The sequence below is a fragment of the Dermacentor silvarum genome, chromosome 1 (genome assembly GCF_013339745.2).
Source record: "Dermacentor silvarum isolate Dsil-2018 chromosome 1, BIME_Dsil_1.4, whole genome shotgun sequence".
NCBI lineage: Eukaryota > Metazoa > Arthropoda > Arachnida > Ixodida > Ixodidae > Dermacentor > Dermacentor silvarum.
In genome coordinates this window covers 169,799,262-169,817,512 of record NC_051154.1, presented here as the reverse complement: position 1 = coordinate 169,817,512, position 18,251 = coordinate 169,799,262, and the positions used below count along the sequence as shown (strand labels likewise).

Sequence of the window (18,251 nt, the reverse complement as noted above, 5' to 3'; positions counted from 1 at the left end):
GCAGTAGGTACACTGGCGGCTGCTACTAATTCATATCTATGTCTACTCATTTAAAAAAGATACATCTATCCGTGCAAGGAGACAATCTCTCCAATGCTATTCACTGCATGCTTAGAAGAAGTATTCAAGCTCTTAGACTGGGACGGCTTAGAGTGAGGATCAATGGCGAATATCTCAGCAACCTTCGGTTCGCAGATGACATTGTTCTATTCAGCAACAATGGGGACCAATTACAAATGATGGAGGACCTTAACCGAGAAAGTGTAAGAGTGGGGTCGAATATTAATATGCAGAAGACAAAGATAGTGTTCAATAGTCTGGCAAGAGAACAAGAATTCAGCATCGCCAGTCAGCCTCTAAAATCTGTAACGGAGTACGCTTATCTAGGTCAATTACTCACAGGAACCCTGATCATGAGGAGAAAGTTTACAGAATAAAATTGGGTTGGAGTGCATGCGGCAGGCATTGCTAAATCCTGACTGGGAGCTTACCACTGTCGTTGAAAAGAAAAGTGTACAACCATTGCATTCTACCGGTGCTAACATATGGGGCAGAAACTTTGAGGTTATACAAAGAAGCTCGAGAACAAGTTAAGAACCGCACAAAGAGCGATGGAACGAAAAATGTTGGGTCTAACGTTAAGAGACAGGAAGAGAGCGGTGTGTATCAGAGAGCAAACGGGGATAGCCGATATTCTAATTGACATAAAGAGAGAAAAAAATGGAGCTGGGCAGCAGGCCATGTAATGCGTATAGGATGGACAACCGGTGGGCCATTAGAGTTACAGAATGGATACCAAGGGAAGGGAAGCGCAGTCGAGGACGACAGAAAGCTAGATGGGGTGATGAAGTTAGGAAATTAGCAGGCGCAAGTTGGAATCATGCAGCTAGCGCAAGACAGGGGTAATTGGAGATCGCAGGGAGAGGCCTTCGTCCTGCAGAGGACATAAATATAGGCTGACGATGATGATGACATCCAACCGTAACCAGACACTTGTTCCTGGTGCGGTGAGAAACCCAAAGTATATATCATACAACATGGAGATGCCAAAATGTATAGGCAGTACCCGTCATACACAACGCCACGCCAGAGCAGTTGGAAGCTGCATGCGCTATTCAGCTGGGAACTGAAAGGCCAGATTTGGCTGGTTGAAAGCGCCAGCCGGACAGCAAAGGCCGCAGGAGTTCTGGACTGAGGAGCCATCCACAGGCGCTCTGCAGAACACCCCCTCGGGAGAAAATATATTCTCTCTCTCTCTCTCTCTCTCTCTCGGACGGCGAAACTCTGTCCGGGACAAATAAAATTTTCTAGGAAATTTTCAGATCGGCACGCCGTAGTCGGGGGCTCTGAATGAATTTTGACCCAAAGGGGTTTTTTAACGTGCACACAATGCACGGTACGCGACCAATTTTGCATTCAGTCCCAATGGAAATGCGACCGGCACAGCCGGGATTTGATCCCGCGCCTTCGGGCTTAGCAGCACAACGCCAGGGCACTGGGCTACCGCGGCGAGTCAGTAAGCACTTTCTTTCGCTCTCTTGGCATTTGAGCTGTAATTCCTATACAATAATCCATCGTTCTGCTCCGGTTCAAGTTCAGTTCCAAAGTGGCGGCACACATTTCCGGTCGGGTTCAGTTCTGGCTCTACACAAATAAGCGTTAGTTCAGGTGACGGTTCCATATCCTGCCCGTGAGTGATTTGTTGGCAGACTATCGCCTGCACTGTTCACCTACACTGTGCGATGTATACAGCTACATTGTATAAAGTAGGAGGCAATATAACTGTTTTTGCAGAAAACAAGACGTTGCGTTTTTTTTTTCTAGCAATTTTTTGTATCTGTGCCACGTTTTGATAATTTTACTTTACCTAATAGCTTGCCATATTATTTATATTCTACACAGTGCACGTCCATTTGACCTTTTCCATCCCCCCCCCCCCTATGTAATGCCCTAACGGGCCTTTAGGGTACTTAAATAAATAAATAAATAAATAAATAAATAAATAAATAAATAAATAAATAAATAAATAAATAAATAAATTCCATTGGACGTTTCCTATAACGCACGGTGCACATGCGAGCCAGTGGATGCGCCTGCGTACAGTAAGATCAGCCCTGGGACAGAGGGCCTTATACAGCAGCGCACAATAAGCGCACAACAGCCAAAACAAGGGAGGCGACCAGCCGAGCTCATGTTTTTCACATGCTGCGCCTCATGAGACGCAAAGTGAGCGGTCGCTCACCCACATATTTTATGGCGCACAGCTGCGGAGTGACGCGTTGGCACAAGGGAAGAGAGCAAAAGAAGAGGGACAATGGAAACTACGCGGCAATTGGTTAGCGGGGTCCCGGGGTCAGCGATTGTTGTGCACCGGGCTGGCTACGCGCAGGCGCGCATAGACCACGCCACCCCACCGACTGAAGCAGCAGGCTTGTCCCGAGGGCGTGTGGGAAAAACGATGTCGGCTGGAACGCTGGGTCGGAAAATAAAAGACAAGCATCGCAAGGAAAGCAACGAACGGGGCCGGAAAGGGTGCTGCGACTACAAAGCTCCTCGCAACCGACGTCTCTAGTAGGCACACTTTTGAAGCTGGCGGTGTTATGACACGTCTTTCGTGTTCTTCGTGAAAGGCAAGGCCGTTAACCTCTCGGCGCGCCATTTCGGCACCCCCCTATCAACGCACTCACCGGAAAAAACAAAGTTATTCGCAACCGATCGTATTTACATCAGCGCCAACAAAATGTTCGATACTGTTGTGCCCTCGTGAACATGAAGTCAACGGAAGAAGAACTAAATAAAGCAGAGCTGCGCTCCGTGAGCGCAATCACACGACTGTGGTCTCTGCGCAGCGACCAAGGCAAGGGTGACAAAAAGTGACAAATCACGCTTATGCCCCGGTCTCCTGCCTGTCTCTTCCTGCCGGTTCTCTGTGAGCTCGATGGTGCTGAGTGCTACGCAGCAGTCCTAAAACGCAACGCTCTCTCTCGTCATTGCAGGTTACGCTGAGCGCAACTGTAGACGCACAATACGCGAGACGCAGCAGGAGACAACCTCGGCAGTGATATGGCACGACAGTGGATTGAAATAGTAACGAGGTACGCGCATGCATCACTGGTCGCATTTCGATGCGGGCTGCGTATTGTTGACTCAGCGAAGCACGGAAATGACGCAAAGAAATAGTTTGCAGCTGGAATGTCGGCGGCACGTTGCAGAAAATGGAGACAAAATTCGCAGCCCCGAATTCGCTTCAAGAGGAAAGAAAGAAAGGGGGGGGGGGGGGCGAAAAGAGAAAGAATCAGGTGCAGCTTGAGCACACGCGTGGCCGACAAATGCCTCCGGAAGCACGTCAATCACACGAGGTACTTACATCAGTACAACCTGCTTCACACAAACAACACCAGGCCAGACTATAGCAATAGGCGAGTCGCTTATCTGTCTGGGGAAAATAGTCTGTACGCATACGAATTCCGCGGCGGCAGGTTGGTCGCCAGCCTCCGATGTCACTGTCGGAACGCGTCCGCTTCGCAAGGTCGAGCGACTCGCTCAACTCGCGGCTGTTTGAGGCCGCGGAACAGTGGCCCACGTATTCAGACAGGGGCCTCGACTCGAAGCTTCCGCTTAGGCTCCACCGAACAGAGCAGAGTGCTATGCCCCATTGCACCCTAGTGTATATTTCGACAGAACCATGGTTATAAAACTTTTGCTCAGAATACGCCGTGGAATGTCCCCGCACCCCAGTGACTAGTACAGTTGAGTGGTAACGCTGCCACGTCTTGTCTATTAGGTCGTCCCGTTTTTCCGGAGGAAAATAGACCTATCTCAAACCAATTAGCCGAACAGCACATGCTGCCGTTACTTTTCTGCGTCGACGTGAGGTGTCAAGTGGAGCAACGCTTTGAAATACGGGAGTTAGCCGCACGTGCTGAATTCGTGTTCACAAACAGACGAGGCGCGAAGCAACCAGAAAAAGGCGGCAACTAAAGCGGTAAAGCCGATATGGTGGGCCAGTGGCGCGTCCGCGGCGTGACCTAGCTCAGAATTTTAGAGACCAGCCGCTCATCATCGATTTTCGCTTTCGTCAAATCACGGCATCCCGCGTCCGCCTGCAGGGTGCCGACACGCGTTACTCGCGATGCCCCAGCAGCTCCAACGCGATTTTCAGGTAAAGTCGCCACTGCGTGCAAGCCACAAGCAGGCAGGCGAAATCGCGGCTGGTTGTAACAACAAGCGGTGATTGTAACAACAAGCGGGAGCAACTGATCGCATGGCAGTCGATAAACGCACCCCATATATGTCCGCCTGTGTATCCATGAATTGAATTCTGGGATATTGCGTGCCAAAACCACGACTTGATTATCAGGCACGCCGTAGCGGGGGACTCCGGATTAATTTTGACCACCAGGGGATCTTTAACGTGCCCCCAATGCACGGGACACGGGCGTTTTGGCATTCCGCCCCCATTGAAATGCGGCCGCCACGGCAGGGATGTGATCCCGCGTTCTTCAGTGCAACACCATAGCCTTGCTAAGCCTCCGCGGCGGGTGTGTATCCGCGAATAATGTCGGTTTCGAAGGTGACGTTCAAAAATATTTCAGCAAAAGCTTGCTTCTCCACAATAAGAGGCCTGATAGGGAGAAGTCCGCTTCTGTAATTCTGTTCGTTTTAGAGGTGACAGAAATGCTTGCGTACGCATGTAATCAAGAACGCTAATTACGACGATAACGGTAAGTGCTGTCATTAATTATTAAACAACAAAGGCGCACCTATCGGAATCAAGCCTAAACCCTCTCGCTTCCGAAACTAACGCTCGACAAATTAATGCCATCAGGATGTCAGATATACTTGCGTGCTCTAAAAGGTCCCACTGCCACGAGAAACACTGTGATGGTGACTGCAGCTGAATAGTCCAGCCGCAATCTGAATGGTGCACTGCAGCCTCCAACAACAGGGTAGCGTAGCGACCAAGCGGAGGTATCAAAAACGTGCGTGGCTGTGTATACAAGGTGCATGCAGATCGAGTCTGAAGGATGTCGGGAGTTCCACACGGGCTTAACGACAGCATACGGCGATTGTCAAAGACGAGCCCCGAAAGCAGCCCCCCTCCCCTTAAAAAAAAGTTGTCACCATCAGCGACTACGTTTTTCAATGTTTTAGAACGCAAAAATTATCTTTCAAATTTGGCCAGAATTTTCGTATTTCTGCGTCTCACGTGCATTTAACTAGAGAAATCGCAACTGGAAACCAGCTAAACGTTCCCGTATAGAGGGCGTGAGCATTCAGGAAGCGCGACAAACGCAGTGACCACGTGCCAACAATATTCCGGGCGCGCTAAAAATGTCACCAACACAGATCTGCATTAAGCAGCAGTCGGTCACCCCCTGCATGCATGAGGTGCACATGTACCTCAGGACCATTGATGCGAGACAAAATCTACGTAAATGCCACGGCGAATAATAATAATAATAATAATAATAATAATAATAATAATAATAATAATAATAATAATAATAATGGGTCCGATTAGCAATACAACCGTATACGGCTCTCGTATGCTCCCATCTGCGCCTTTCACATGGCGTGATCATCCTACGAATTTTCAGCTGCGTCGTCTCTCGCGCGACCAGGACAGTGAATCGCCTGGGAGTCGCACAGCGTTCCATAATTTGAATATCATGTGACAGCAAAAAAGCGTACAATTAACAAAATCTTATTTTAGAATATTTAGAATACTGTATACATATAGTGCGAGTACGAATTAGGCTAATATGAAAACCCAAAACAATGTGACATCTGAAAACAACTCTCCCCGCGCAAGGAAACCGTTTGGGAGATGCCATGTGAAAGGGAATACGCCGTTTCGCCCGAGCGATAAGTCCAATTTCACGCGAGAGAAAGAGGCTTTATGCCAGCGGGCAACGAACTTGAGACAGCGCGGTTCCACGAGGCTGCCTACTCGCCCCTTCGACGCAATCAGTCAATGAATAACGCCATTGATAACAAACGTGGCAACGTAGCCAGACTATGAGCTCATGAACTCGGATTCGAGCTTGACACGGATCATTGTTTCGCTGTGCACTAACGCTGCCAGCTATCCGTATGACGCAATTCCGCTCGCGACATGCCGTGTTATCTACGACCGTATGATAAAAGGGCTCATTGCGAGTAGAATCTGCCAGAGTCGTGTGCTTTGGGTTCAGGGCACTTGCGCGCCTAGTTTTTCAACCTTACGTTGGTAGACCGGTTGGTGGTGTTTTACGAGTCTCGCCGCTAACGGGCATGCGCGGTGAGGGAAACCGCAACGTGCGGCCTCCTTACCAGACTCGACCACTATACGTGATTCTTCAACGAAATCTCAGCAGACGGACCTGCTTTAATTGGCCTAGCACCACTGCGACGCCCTTCGCACGTTTTATCTGGTTTTTCGGGCAATAAGAAACTTGTTGGGAAGTAATCTGATCACACCCGCCAATCGTCGATACCGCTGATCTCGCCTGGAAGCAAATGACCGGGCAAATGATGAGCCACTGTCGGAAAGACGATTCAACCAGGTGAGGCGTTCGGCAGATAGCGCAAGAGCGGCGGCTGCTTATCCGGGAGAAGGCTCTCTCTCTCTCCCCCCTTTCACGATCAGACTCGGCAGCCGTAGGCAGAGAGCTCATACGGTACATCTAGGACAGAGAGAAGGGCGCGCACATCCGAGACACGAGAGCAAACAATATCCAAGCTGCGAGCGAACGGCCGCCACGACGAGCTTGTACAGAGGGCCGCCACGAAGAAAACTAGAGCACGTTTCCCGTTAAGCCGCACGCGGGCGCACGGCGCCGAGCAGGACTACCGGCGATCTTCGCTCGCGCGGCCCGGTGCCGTCGCCAACGGTAACACATAACAGGCGGGCCGGCGGAGTACGTGACCAACGTCTCGTTTTCTTTCTCTCGTTCGCGGGACGCCCCCGAATGCTCGCCGACTGCTGGGCGGACGAGAGCACGCGTACGCGTTTCCACCCCTTCCACGCCGCCATTCAAAGCAGCAGCAGCGTGTTATCACAGCTCCTGCTACAGCGTTACACGAGTTTTCGTGAATCACCGGTCGTTACAACAATCTTCAACAACGCACTATACGGAACCCATTCGCCTTTCTGGAAACGTGCAGCTGCAACTATAAGCGTCATTCCTTCTTTCGTTCTCTCTAACTCATAAGGACCGGCTTCCAGTGTTTTTACTTATTTCAACCGCTGGGTAAACAGCAAAATGTCTTGCGGCATGAAACAGCGCTTCGCGTATCTTGGCCGTGGGTTGTGTTGGGAGCGCGCAGAAAGAGCTCGACGATCGATCGCCATCGAATATTACGCCCGGATGAGCCATCAGAAACACATTTGCTTGGGCTAATACGCGATGCAAAGACTGAAGTTCTGAATTAACAAATCGCAATGAAAACAGACATCCGCCTACAGAACGTGTATAGACATGCCGACGGAAATCCAAAGAAAAAGAAGGGGGGGGGGGGGGCTATATTATTATTATTATTACTATTATTATTATTTAGTCTTACTACTTTAACCTGCTTCGTACTTAGTGCAGCCACGGTGCGAAGACGAGCGGAAACCCCGAGAGACCCAGGATTCCTGACAGAATTAACACTTTCACTTTGCACCAGTTCAACCTTCATAGTGTCATTTTTCCTTCCGTAATCCAGCTCCGACTTCGCCAATGCGACCAAGCGTTCCGCTCCTGTCCGCGAGACATGCAGCGCGCGCTGCCACCTTCGCGCTTCCTGCTTCCTCCACTCCAACCTTACTTTGTTCCTTCGTGTGCGTACTCTCGGGGAAATGTGAACTACTGAAGAAGCGAAACGAGAAAAAAAAGAAAGAAGAGCAAGGAAGCCAGGCTTTCCTCGCAGACTGAGCTGCGCAGCCTGGAATTAAGAGGCGTGGCACTGGCGAGGTCGCAAGTGAACGCTGCAACCCTCAAATCAAGGCGACGCACCCATGGCGCGAGGAAATCCTTATTAACGGCAAGCACGATTAGCGCGAACATTTCCCCTCAATTGTCGAGTCTAGGAGTGCCAGCTATCAGCAGTGTGCGTGGTTCATCGTGCGCATAGTCGAAAGAAAGCGTGTAGACTGGGCGCAACAAAAAAAGGTGCTGCGTATGAGTGCCGATGTACTGAGTCTCTTGACTGCTCTTGACCGACAAATGATTTGTGGGATTTTATCGAACGCTTAACGCACATAAAAACAGCGCACTTAATTGGGCTATGAGAGACGCCTTTTTGCATTATCACGATGAGAAGTGCGCTAACAAGCAACAGCACTTGTTCTCAGCCCTTTACTCTGACCAGACTGCACGTTGTTCTCTCCCTTCCCCCGCATAGAAACGTAACCTCAAGTGGTGACGACCACGCCAGCAACCATAAGCTGCGAAATTCTCTCAACCCACACTGTGTGAACTGCTACCCTCTTCCTCCTCTTTTCCAGCTTTCCCGCTAAGGAATAATAATAATAATAATAATAATAATAATAATAATAATAATAATAATAATAATAATAATAATACACGGTCACGAACGAAAAAAAAAAGAAAACGAAAAAAAGACATCAAGTGGAGCTTTTCATTACTCGAGAAGAGACGGAGAATAAACTCGGGAGGGGATTTCTCTCTCTCTCTCTCGTCTCAGTTCTCTTTCGGAGGCCTATCCTTTCCCACTCCTGGTATTCTTTTTGGGTGGCGAAGCAAAGCGCTCGCGACGGACATGAACAATGGCCACTTTCTCGGAGCAGCGAGCTAGTTAAGGCGCGCGCCGACGGAGGCAGGTTGCACGCCGTGAACGTGACAGGCCCCGTCTGCCGGCATTCTTCTTGGGCAAGCAGTTTCCGCGTGCCCGCCGGCCCTCCCTCGCCAGCGAGGTTCCAGCCGGAAAGGGCGCAATCGTTGACTCAACGCGATCAGGCAGCGTCACTGTGGCGCACTCTTCCCGCGTGATCGTAGTACGCACGCACATACACGACACGCGCTTGCACCAGCTGTTCCCACCGCTCATTGATTGCGCCAGCTGCGCTCGCAAGCGCCACAGGTGAGACGCGCGGGCCGGGAAATGCGCGCCCGCGATTGAACGCGCACGCACAAGGTCGGAATGCACCCACACGCCCTTTGCGCTCTTCAGAGGTGTCAAGGGCACGGGGGGAGAGTTCCCTTCTGCACTGGCACTGCGTCCCCGGAGTGGAAATACTGAGCGCGGAAGCAGCGTCCGCGATTGTCAGATGCGCGGTATCTCGCGGCTCGAGAGTGCTGCAAGAGACAAGGCCGCCCCCCTCTGGAGCCGGTTAAAATATGTGCATCGCATTCGGCAGCAGACACGCGATATAACTACTTGTGACATAAAGCAATTGACGTACAGTACACGGCACGCGCTTGCATTTTATGTTCTATACGTTACGATATCTGTCCTTTCAAGCTACAACAACGGAAAAAGAGCTAGAGCGCATTTTGTCGTTGCGGCATTCGAAAACCTCCCAGATTTTACGAATTTTCCGCCCAACGAATTAACGTATCAATGTGAAAAAAAAAAAGAAAGAACAGAGCAATTATGGGCTTTACGTGCCAACGTCACAATCTGGCTACGAGAAACACCGTAGCAGGAGACGACGGATTAATTTTGACCACTCGGGGTTACCTGGCGTGCACTGCGGGCATGTGAAAGGTGAATGGGACAAGAAAGCGCTCTTGTGCCGTTCGTGCACGCTGTTTTCGTCCAAATGACTAATGTACCAACTAACTGAACAAGCTCTCACGTGACTAATAATTCCGAGTCCTAGCAGCTACCAGCAAAATTATTATTATTATTATTATTATTATTATTATTATTATTATTATTATTTGATTTGAAAACATATACACAGAAAAGGGAAAGCGAGGAGCAAGGATGGCAACTGCCACCGGAAGGGGCACAACGCCTGCATACTCTTCAGAATTGCACGAAACCTTGCATTAATCGCGCAACAAGTAATTGGTTATATGTAACGAATTACAATTCCTCGCAATTTTGTAATTTACAATGCATTTTCGAGCGATAATTCTCAAATTAAATAATCTTTCGGCAGTCGCGTTTACTGTTATTTAATTAGTTGCTTTATTTGTGAAACCAGGTTTTACCAGTCATATTATCTAAGAAGCTTGAAAACTGCAGCGAAAAATGTCGCAATATCTAAGGATAGACATATTACGACCCAGCAGCGAAGACTTGCATATGAGCATGTCCACACGTGCTCATTCCACGACGGCCTGCATAATCCGACCGGCAGCCTTGCGTTGTCACGTTTAGCTGTAGTGTCGATGGTGATGCTGATCGCCACAACAAGCACGTTGATGTAAAGTGCTTTTGAACGTAGTCACCTTCGTTGTATTTGCGAACGTCATTGAATTAAATTAGTAATGATGATGCAACCTCGTGGCGTGCTTGCAAACTTGTTTGGCTCTACACGAACTCCGACAGCGAACACCGAAGCGCTCGCAGGTACCAGCATTAGCTGTTCGCCCAGTACAACACCGTCCCGATTAACGTTTATAGATTCATTTTAAGTATCTATAAACGTTGGTCCCGATCACATGCGCGCAAACTTTGACAGGGCCTTCATAAAACGTGCAACATTGAGTGATAAAAACTTAAGTTACTCGTGAAAATTAACGATGTGTGAACGACGATAAGCCACACATAAAAGGGCAGCTAATTGTGCCCCTTGTAATAAAGCGAGTTACGCAAGAAGTGATCGATTACAGACAAGACAGACAGACAGACCAGACAGACAAGAAACTTTATTTTGTCATAAGGGACTACTTTGTTGTAGTCGCGGGCTGCAACTGTTTGATCGATTACGTTTCTGTAGTTATTCAATTGTGCTTTGAGCCTGTAACTGGTGACTGAAATCAATTACACTTTATTGTAATCGGTTAAGATTTTACTTTGTAAGGTGTTCAATACTGCCTACAAGCCATTACACTTTTGACTGTTCGTTAGCAGACCGACGGGCGTAGAAAAATGTCACTCTGTAGTCGAAAACAAATTCTTAAAGGGAAGTGGCGCGCCTTCCAGAAAATATATATGCCATCCCCATCGCGAAATCTGCATTTTAACAATGAAATGCTGGAATTATGCGAAAGTGTCTGCGCGCACTAAGGCAATCTTACCGAATTCCTTTCCGATGGTATCACAGAATTGCCCAATCGCCCCTTCCACAGCGACGACGAACAGCTGATCGTTCTATACTGAGTCGGTACCAACCTCAAGACAGAGCCAGAAGCAGTTCGTATGCGGCCAGCTGGGACATTTGCAGCTTTTACAGCTGCCGAAACGCACAGTGCAAGCCGCACTCAAATACCAAAAGAACTTCTTGGGCGAGTTGGTGCTGAGATTTTCTAGGTATACTTGACGGCGGCGCGAAATACATTTCGTGAAAAGGGGACAGAAGAAAGGAGACAGTGAAGCGCCAAACTACCAACTGTTTAATGACAGCGTCAAACCATACAGAAAAAAGGTCAACTTCAGCGCGTGCACGCGCAGAGAGCCAAGGTATGACATACTTCATGGTCATGATAACATATTTTCAAGAAAGCACATTTCTGCAGAATACAATGTGATAGATGTATCGCTAACACAATCAGACCCTTTCTTTTGAATAAAGAAAACTTCCAACTCCCCTGGAAGTTTTGTCCCTACTTTTACCCAGAATCGATACTTGCTTAAAGTGTGGCTCACAAGCGTGGCTCACAAGGACAGGCCTTACTGTGCGCAGGAAGATGCGCATTGCCACACTTTCCAATTCTATTAGCCTGCTCCCTCAGTCTGTCATTAATGCAACGTCCCGTTTGTCCAATGTAGGACCTACCACAGTCTAGGGGTACCTAATAGGCTACCCCTTCAATACAGCGCCTGACAGGGATGGTGTGCTGCTTCTGGCAGCCCCGCGGCCCATCGCGTGTGATACGAGGGCACAATTGAGCCAACTTGTTGGGAGCTGAAAAGACAATGGGAATGCCATATCTGGTAGCCACCTTCCTGAGGTTATGGCTCACACGGTGCACATAAGGGACTACCTCTGGCTTAACACGCCCCCTTTCCTTCGAGTGCGCTTCCACATTGGCAGCGGTAGCTTTCAACTTTTGCAGCAGGGTCTCAATCACGGAATTTAAGACATACTGAGGGAAGCCAGCTCTTAAGGTCTCTCAAGCTGATTGCGAAAACTCGCCTGCATCATAGGCACACATGCCTTCCGCAGAGCCTATTCCAGGCAAAGTAAAGCGATTCCACGCTTCACAGTCTTAGAGTGCGCTGAGTCGTATACCGTAACAATTCTTTTTTTACCTCGAGGGTGGTACGAATCAGCGGCGGCATCGCCGAACCTAGTAGCGCTAAAAGTTTACGTCACAGTTCGCAACAGCCTTGCTTTGCTGGAGTGTTTTTATTTTTATCCCACGCTGAAGTGCGCATATGCGGCAGCCAAGCCTCTCTATATATCGTTCTCCGAATGATGACCGCAGTTTTACCTATAAATCAAACTTTTGTTTTTCTTCTTTTTTTTTCTAATTATCAGGAATAGCTGACAAAGCACGCTGCCCCGCCTACTTCTTTCCGCTCAACACCACCGCGGAAAATCGAATCAAATGGCTATACAAGAGCCACACACACGCCCTCAGACGTTTTTCGACGAAAAGATCCTGCGCAGTAAATGCGAAAAGTCAAACCCCGGAAATTACCTAAAGAGCCCATTCGCATCACCAAGGAAACGTTGCGACGTCAAGGCGTGCGGACAGCGTTTTGTGCCCGCGTACGCGCGCGTTCCTCACCAACTCACACTAAGTAAGACGGATTTTCGACGACCGAAAGTACAGTATTGTATCGACCATGCAACCCCGTTACATGCTCTAATGCGAATGCAGTAGCGCAAGGAGGCGGCAATGAGTCAACGAACTAAAACACATGGCCAGACTACCGCCTTTTTGCGTTGCCTGCGGTGAGCTTGCTCCGACAGTCGCACATCGGCCTTCCGACAAGCTCTACACATCTCGCAAGGTCGACACTCATAAGCCGAAAAAAGCTTTACGAATACGCATGTCTGTTCGCGAAAGGTTTCTTCTGCCCCCTCTTTGGTAAGAAGGGTGGAGGAGAAACCTGTCACAGACCGGAGGCTTGACCTTACACTGAGCGACAGCTATCACACGTCCGACAAAGCTGCACTGAGAGAGAATGCCGATCGAGTCTGAAAATGACGACTGAAAAATACATATGGAAAAAAAAAAGTGCAATTTTTCTTAACGCATGTAGTTGGGAAAGTGCTCGACGCTACGTAACCATGCATAAAAATCGTGAAAAAAAAAAAAAAAAGATATCATTGCAAAACGCGTACGTGCTTACCTAGGAAAAAGAGTTATTTCGAAAGAATCAAGAAGACAGTTTGCCATGCCCTTCACAGCAAGCATTAATGGAAATACTATATGAGCACAATACCGTCCTGGTAATTCATCTCCCTGAAGCGCTTGCTGTCCCAATCTTCACAATAAGTTCGCATAGGCGATCGACAATAAACTAAATTTAATGTCTAGGCCTCCGTGTTTTCCATGATGCCTAACATACGTGCGTATTACCCCCGTATTCAGAAATGCATCTTAAGTTTAAGCCCATGCTTGACTCGATCTAAGTGACGCCTGGCGTGAACGTGCCCTCGACGCTCATTGAGTTTCCTCCGGCGCGTTCATGGCAGGCGTCATTTAAATCAAGTCAAACATGGGCTTCAACTTAAGATGAATTTCTGAATCGGTGGTGAACCTGACGAATGGCGAGGACATCATTTTCCTCCGTGCCCATAGAGATTGTGCTAAACTCGTCTGAATCATATCAGCTATCACGAAAGCTGAAACCATTTTTAAAACAGTAATATGACGGAATTTGCGAGCTGCTGTCGCGCTGTTTAGATTCTACTTTAATCAGTGGTATTAAGTAGTTAAGATAAAACAAGCTTTGGCGTGCCGCGAATGCTTACCCCGCGTGATATCCATTTAAAGGAAAGTAGAGCGTATCCTGGCGGAAAGCAACGGCCGTTGATGAACCGCTATGACGAAATGTGGAAAACCGGCTGGCACGAAACAAAAGAAGGAAATCTACCAACGCTAGTTTGCGCTTATTTTCCATGCAAGCGATGCCTTTTTCAAGATTACGACACCCTGCGAAAACTTTCACACACGTACTGAGGTTGGCGAACATTTTGTGATACTACGCCACGCTGCACGACGAAAGAACCTGGCGGCTGGCGTTCGGTAGCAGAACTAAGTTTGCTGCCTGTAAGGTGAAATGCCAACGATCGCATTTAATTGGGTGCACGCTTGATGCTGCATGCTGGAAGCATTGTATGCAATACCAACGCTGGTCATGATGTATATGCGTCGCTCATGACATTCAGCTCAAGGGGAAAACGAATGCATGAACCCCGCAGCCAAGTACACGTCATGACAGGTTCTACCAGGAGAAGAGAGATGAAATTGATGCGTGTGCTTTCAACGAAAACCTTAACGCGACAGAACGCACTCTAAAATAAACATTCGGAATAATTTTCGCAAACAGTACTATACAGTACTACTACAGCCGCCTTTAAGGTAGCGGCTGCATTCGTACGTCTGTGCCTGTCTGTATGTGGTTCCATTATTATTTCGTGACACAAGACATGATGCTGTGACTCTACTGTTCAGGCCACCCAGCAGCAAGATTACTTATTTTTTGCTAACATACATCAGCACAGCTCGGCAATGCAAACAGTTCTTATGACTATGCTTTGAAAGAGTGCGGGCAGGCGAGTAATATTGAAATCGGGTCAGAATTGAAGAACACCTTTCGTCATACGTTACTATAGTTTAGCAAGCATCCTTTGATTATGCTTATACGGGTTCATGAAATTGAGCGTAGCTAGAAATGAACTGCACACCTTGAGATGCAGTGTCGTCAATGAAACGCGTCTTTTTAATTGGCAAATAAAGCAAATTCTATCAGCACACAGCGAGTTGGTCACTGTAACCTCGCTGCAATGTTCAGTAAGCATTACTTATGTGTGACAGCTTTCTACAGCGAAAGTGCCTTGACACGCATTGTACGGATACGCACTCAAAATGCAGTTGTGAACACATTGCGGAAACGAAATCCGATGGGCTGCGCACACGCTGTAAATGGCCTGAGCGATTTAGTAAACAGGAGCTATTGACACGGAAGGGTCGGCACAGAACTTCAAAATCCCAACAGCGCATCATGTAAACTAGAGAGAGCTGTCAAGTCGGCCCAATTAGCAAAAATAAATTTAAAAAATGAACAAAGCAAGACTCACCCTAGAAGCCAGACGACGATGCAGAAAGTGAGATACTTTATCGCCATCCCGAACTTTTGGTCATCGCAGCTTTGGTCATGCTGGCGTGAAAGCGTTCAAGCACAAAGAACTTGGAGACCCCTAAGTGGTCGCACGCATCGCCGGAGTACTTCACCAACAATCGTGGGAGCTGTGACACACAAGACTGACGTGTATTAGGAGCGTCCTTGCGGCGCCTGCAAAGGCTTTGAACATTGGTTCGCGCAGCACGTAGGTTCGTCGCACTGGTAGCTTGGGGAAGAGAGAGGGCTATGACGTCTTCGTACCTCGGCGGTGTTCGGTGTTGAGCCTCGTCATAACACTGGACCAGACATGGAGAAACGACGCTTAACGGTCAATATTGTGGGGTCACACGCCGCGAGCATGCTACGATTCACTAAAGTTGTATGCGCCGGGCCTAACTTCCATCACTTTTCACTACCACTTTTGCTCTCGAAAGCCACCGGCCTACCCTGGATGATTGCAACGATCGCAAACCCACGCCTCTGAAGTTCCTGACAGTTAGCGCCATCTGTGAGGGATAAAAAAAACTATGAGTGTTGATGCGCAATAAAAACTTTACATTGGAATAAAATACTGTGCACAAATATTCATTTCATAGAAAATCAGTGCTTTTGATTGTTTTTTTTTTGAAAATTTAAGTACACGGTAAATAACACGAGGCTCATCATGCGATAGACTGACTGCAGACGGCGCAGTCAGTCCAGACTAGTTCAGACGTTCGTGCTACCGCGAAATTTGAACAACGGAAGCAAACGCATGCAGCATCATTTGAATGATTTGATACAACGCTCAAGAACTCAAAACTGTTCTGCGTCCTTTTCTTTGGGCCTCTCCCGCGGAGGAGCCTGCTTTAGACACAAGGTGTTTAAATCGCTTGATGTGATCCACAATATCTCGGCTGCGCTAGGATGGCTGAATGGTTGCGCACCAACAGCGTTCGCACAAACCGTCTGGCTCATAAACGTAACACCTCACATGCTCAGACTCGGTCGTGATAACGTAACATTCTATTCAATATTTTCTCTCTTTCTTTCTTTTTTTTTTTTCTTGCCCGAATTTCGTCACTGATCTGAGGGATGCTCCGCCCGCGTTATCACGGGGTCGGTCGGCCTTGAACGATTAGTGATTTAATGATAAGTTAGGAATAGAATCGAGCTAAAGAAATCCTTAAAATAAACCACCCTGTAAACTGTCATTTCGAAACCGAGCAGTCGATTTGCAAGCGGAAAACTATGAACAATCAACTTCAGCGCTTAGGCCTGCTGCTTCCTAATGTCCAGAAAATTTTTTTCCCACGACACAATGTTAATAGATGTGCTGAAGTTCAATGCATCACTATGGACTTCCCATCAGCCGAACTACTTGATGGAATGCAGCTTTCAGTTACTAATTCACGTGACTGTGCGAGACTCTCCCTCTTGCGTGTTTCCCCCCCCCCCCCCCTTTTTTTTTTTTATCATGCTCTCCTTCCATCCTGAAGGTACCTACTTCATGACATACTTCATGTATGTCCATTCAAGTTAAGTGCGCGCTGACTTGATAATAAAGGTAGAACTACTGTATATGCTAACAAAAAAAAAAAATGAATGATGAGGTTTTACGCGCCTAAACCACCATCTGATTACGAGGTACACCGTAGTGGGAGACTCCGGAATAATTTGGACCACCTGGGGTTCTTTAACGTGCACCTAAATGTAAGTACACGGGTGTTTTCTGCATTTCGCCCCCATCGAAATGCGGCCGCGGTGGCCGGGATTTCATCCCGCGATCTCGTCCTTAGCAGCCCAACACCATAACCATTAAGCAATCACGCGGGTGTGCTAACAAATGGGAGTAATGTATGCAGTAGCGCTAATTAAATGCAATTGTCCATTCAAATAACAGCGCTAGCTTTTTTCTACGAAGGTTATGCGCAAAAAGCTTCTATAACGTTAAGGTTTTGCGTATTTATTCGAGGCCATTGTTGGGCCTGTACGTAAGGTATTTTGAATTAATAATGAATTAAAAATGCGTTTACGTTTAGCTAACGTATGCAAACCCACAAATTCGATTAGCCGGGCTAAAACTCTTTATCATATACACAGCCCTAGAAAAACAGTCACAATTTAAATAACGAATGTTCAATACCCGATGTGTACTACTTGCAATGACGGATAGAAGTTATGGACTTCGGGCACGTAATGATTCTGGACTCGCTGGTTCTTGTGCCTTAATTAACTTCGCCTAAATGAACACCAAATGTCGGGGGTTCGACTCCCATGAATGGTCGTGGGTTCGAGTGCCCTAATGAACTCTACCTTAATTAACTGTGCCTTAATTAACTTCACCTAAATGAACACCAAATGTCGGGGTTCGACTCCCACCAATGGTCGTGGGTTCGAGTGCCCTAATGAACTCTACCTTAATTAACTGTGCCTTAATTAACTTCACCTAAATGAACACCAAATGTCGGGGTTCGACTCCCACCAATGGTCGTGGGTTCGAGTGCCCTAATGAACTCTACCTTAATTAACTGTGCCTTAATTAACTTCGCCTAAATGAACACCAAATGTCGGGGGTTCGACTCCCATGAATGGTCGTGGGTTCGAGTGCCCTAATGAACTCTACCTTAATTAACTGTGCCTTAATTAACTTCACCTAAATGAACACCAAATGTCGGGGTTCGACTCCCACCAATGGTCGTGGGTTCGAGTGCCCTAATGAACTCTACCTTAATTAACTGTGCCTTAATTAACTTCACCTAAATGAACACCAAATGTCGGGGTTCGACTCCCACCAATGGTCGTGGGTTCGAGTGCCCTAATGAACTCTACCTTAATTAACTGTGCCTTAATTAACTTCACCTAAATGA

At 47.7% G+C, this 18,251-nt stretch overlaps 1 protein-coding gene across 1 annotated transcript in view; it reads right to left on the bottom strand.

Moving 5' to 3' along the window:
* Positions 1-15,871, bottom strand: part of LOC119436385 (SUN domain-containing ossification factor-like) — a 129,004-nt gene extending 113,133 nt beyond the window's left edge. The window contains exon 1 of the mRNA XM_049657397.1: positions 15,359-15,871. Coding sequence (XP_049513354.1) covers positions 15,359-15,405 — 47 coding nt within the window. The 5' untranslated portion in view covers positions 15,406-15,871. The remainder of the gene's footprint in view (positions 1-15,358) is intronic.
* Between the last annotated feature and the right edge of the window lie 2,380 nt (positions 15,872-18,251).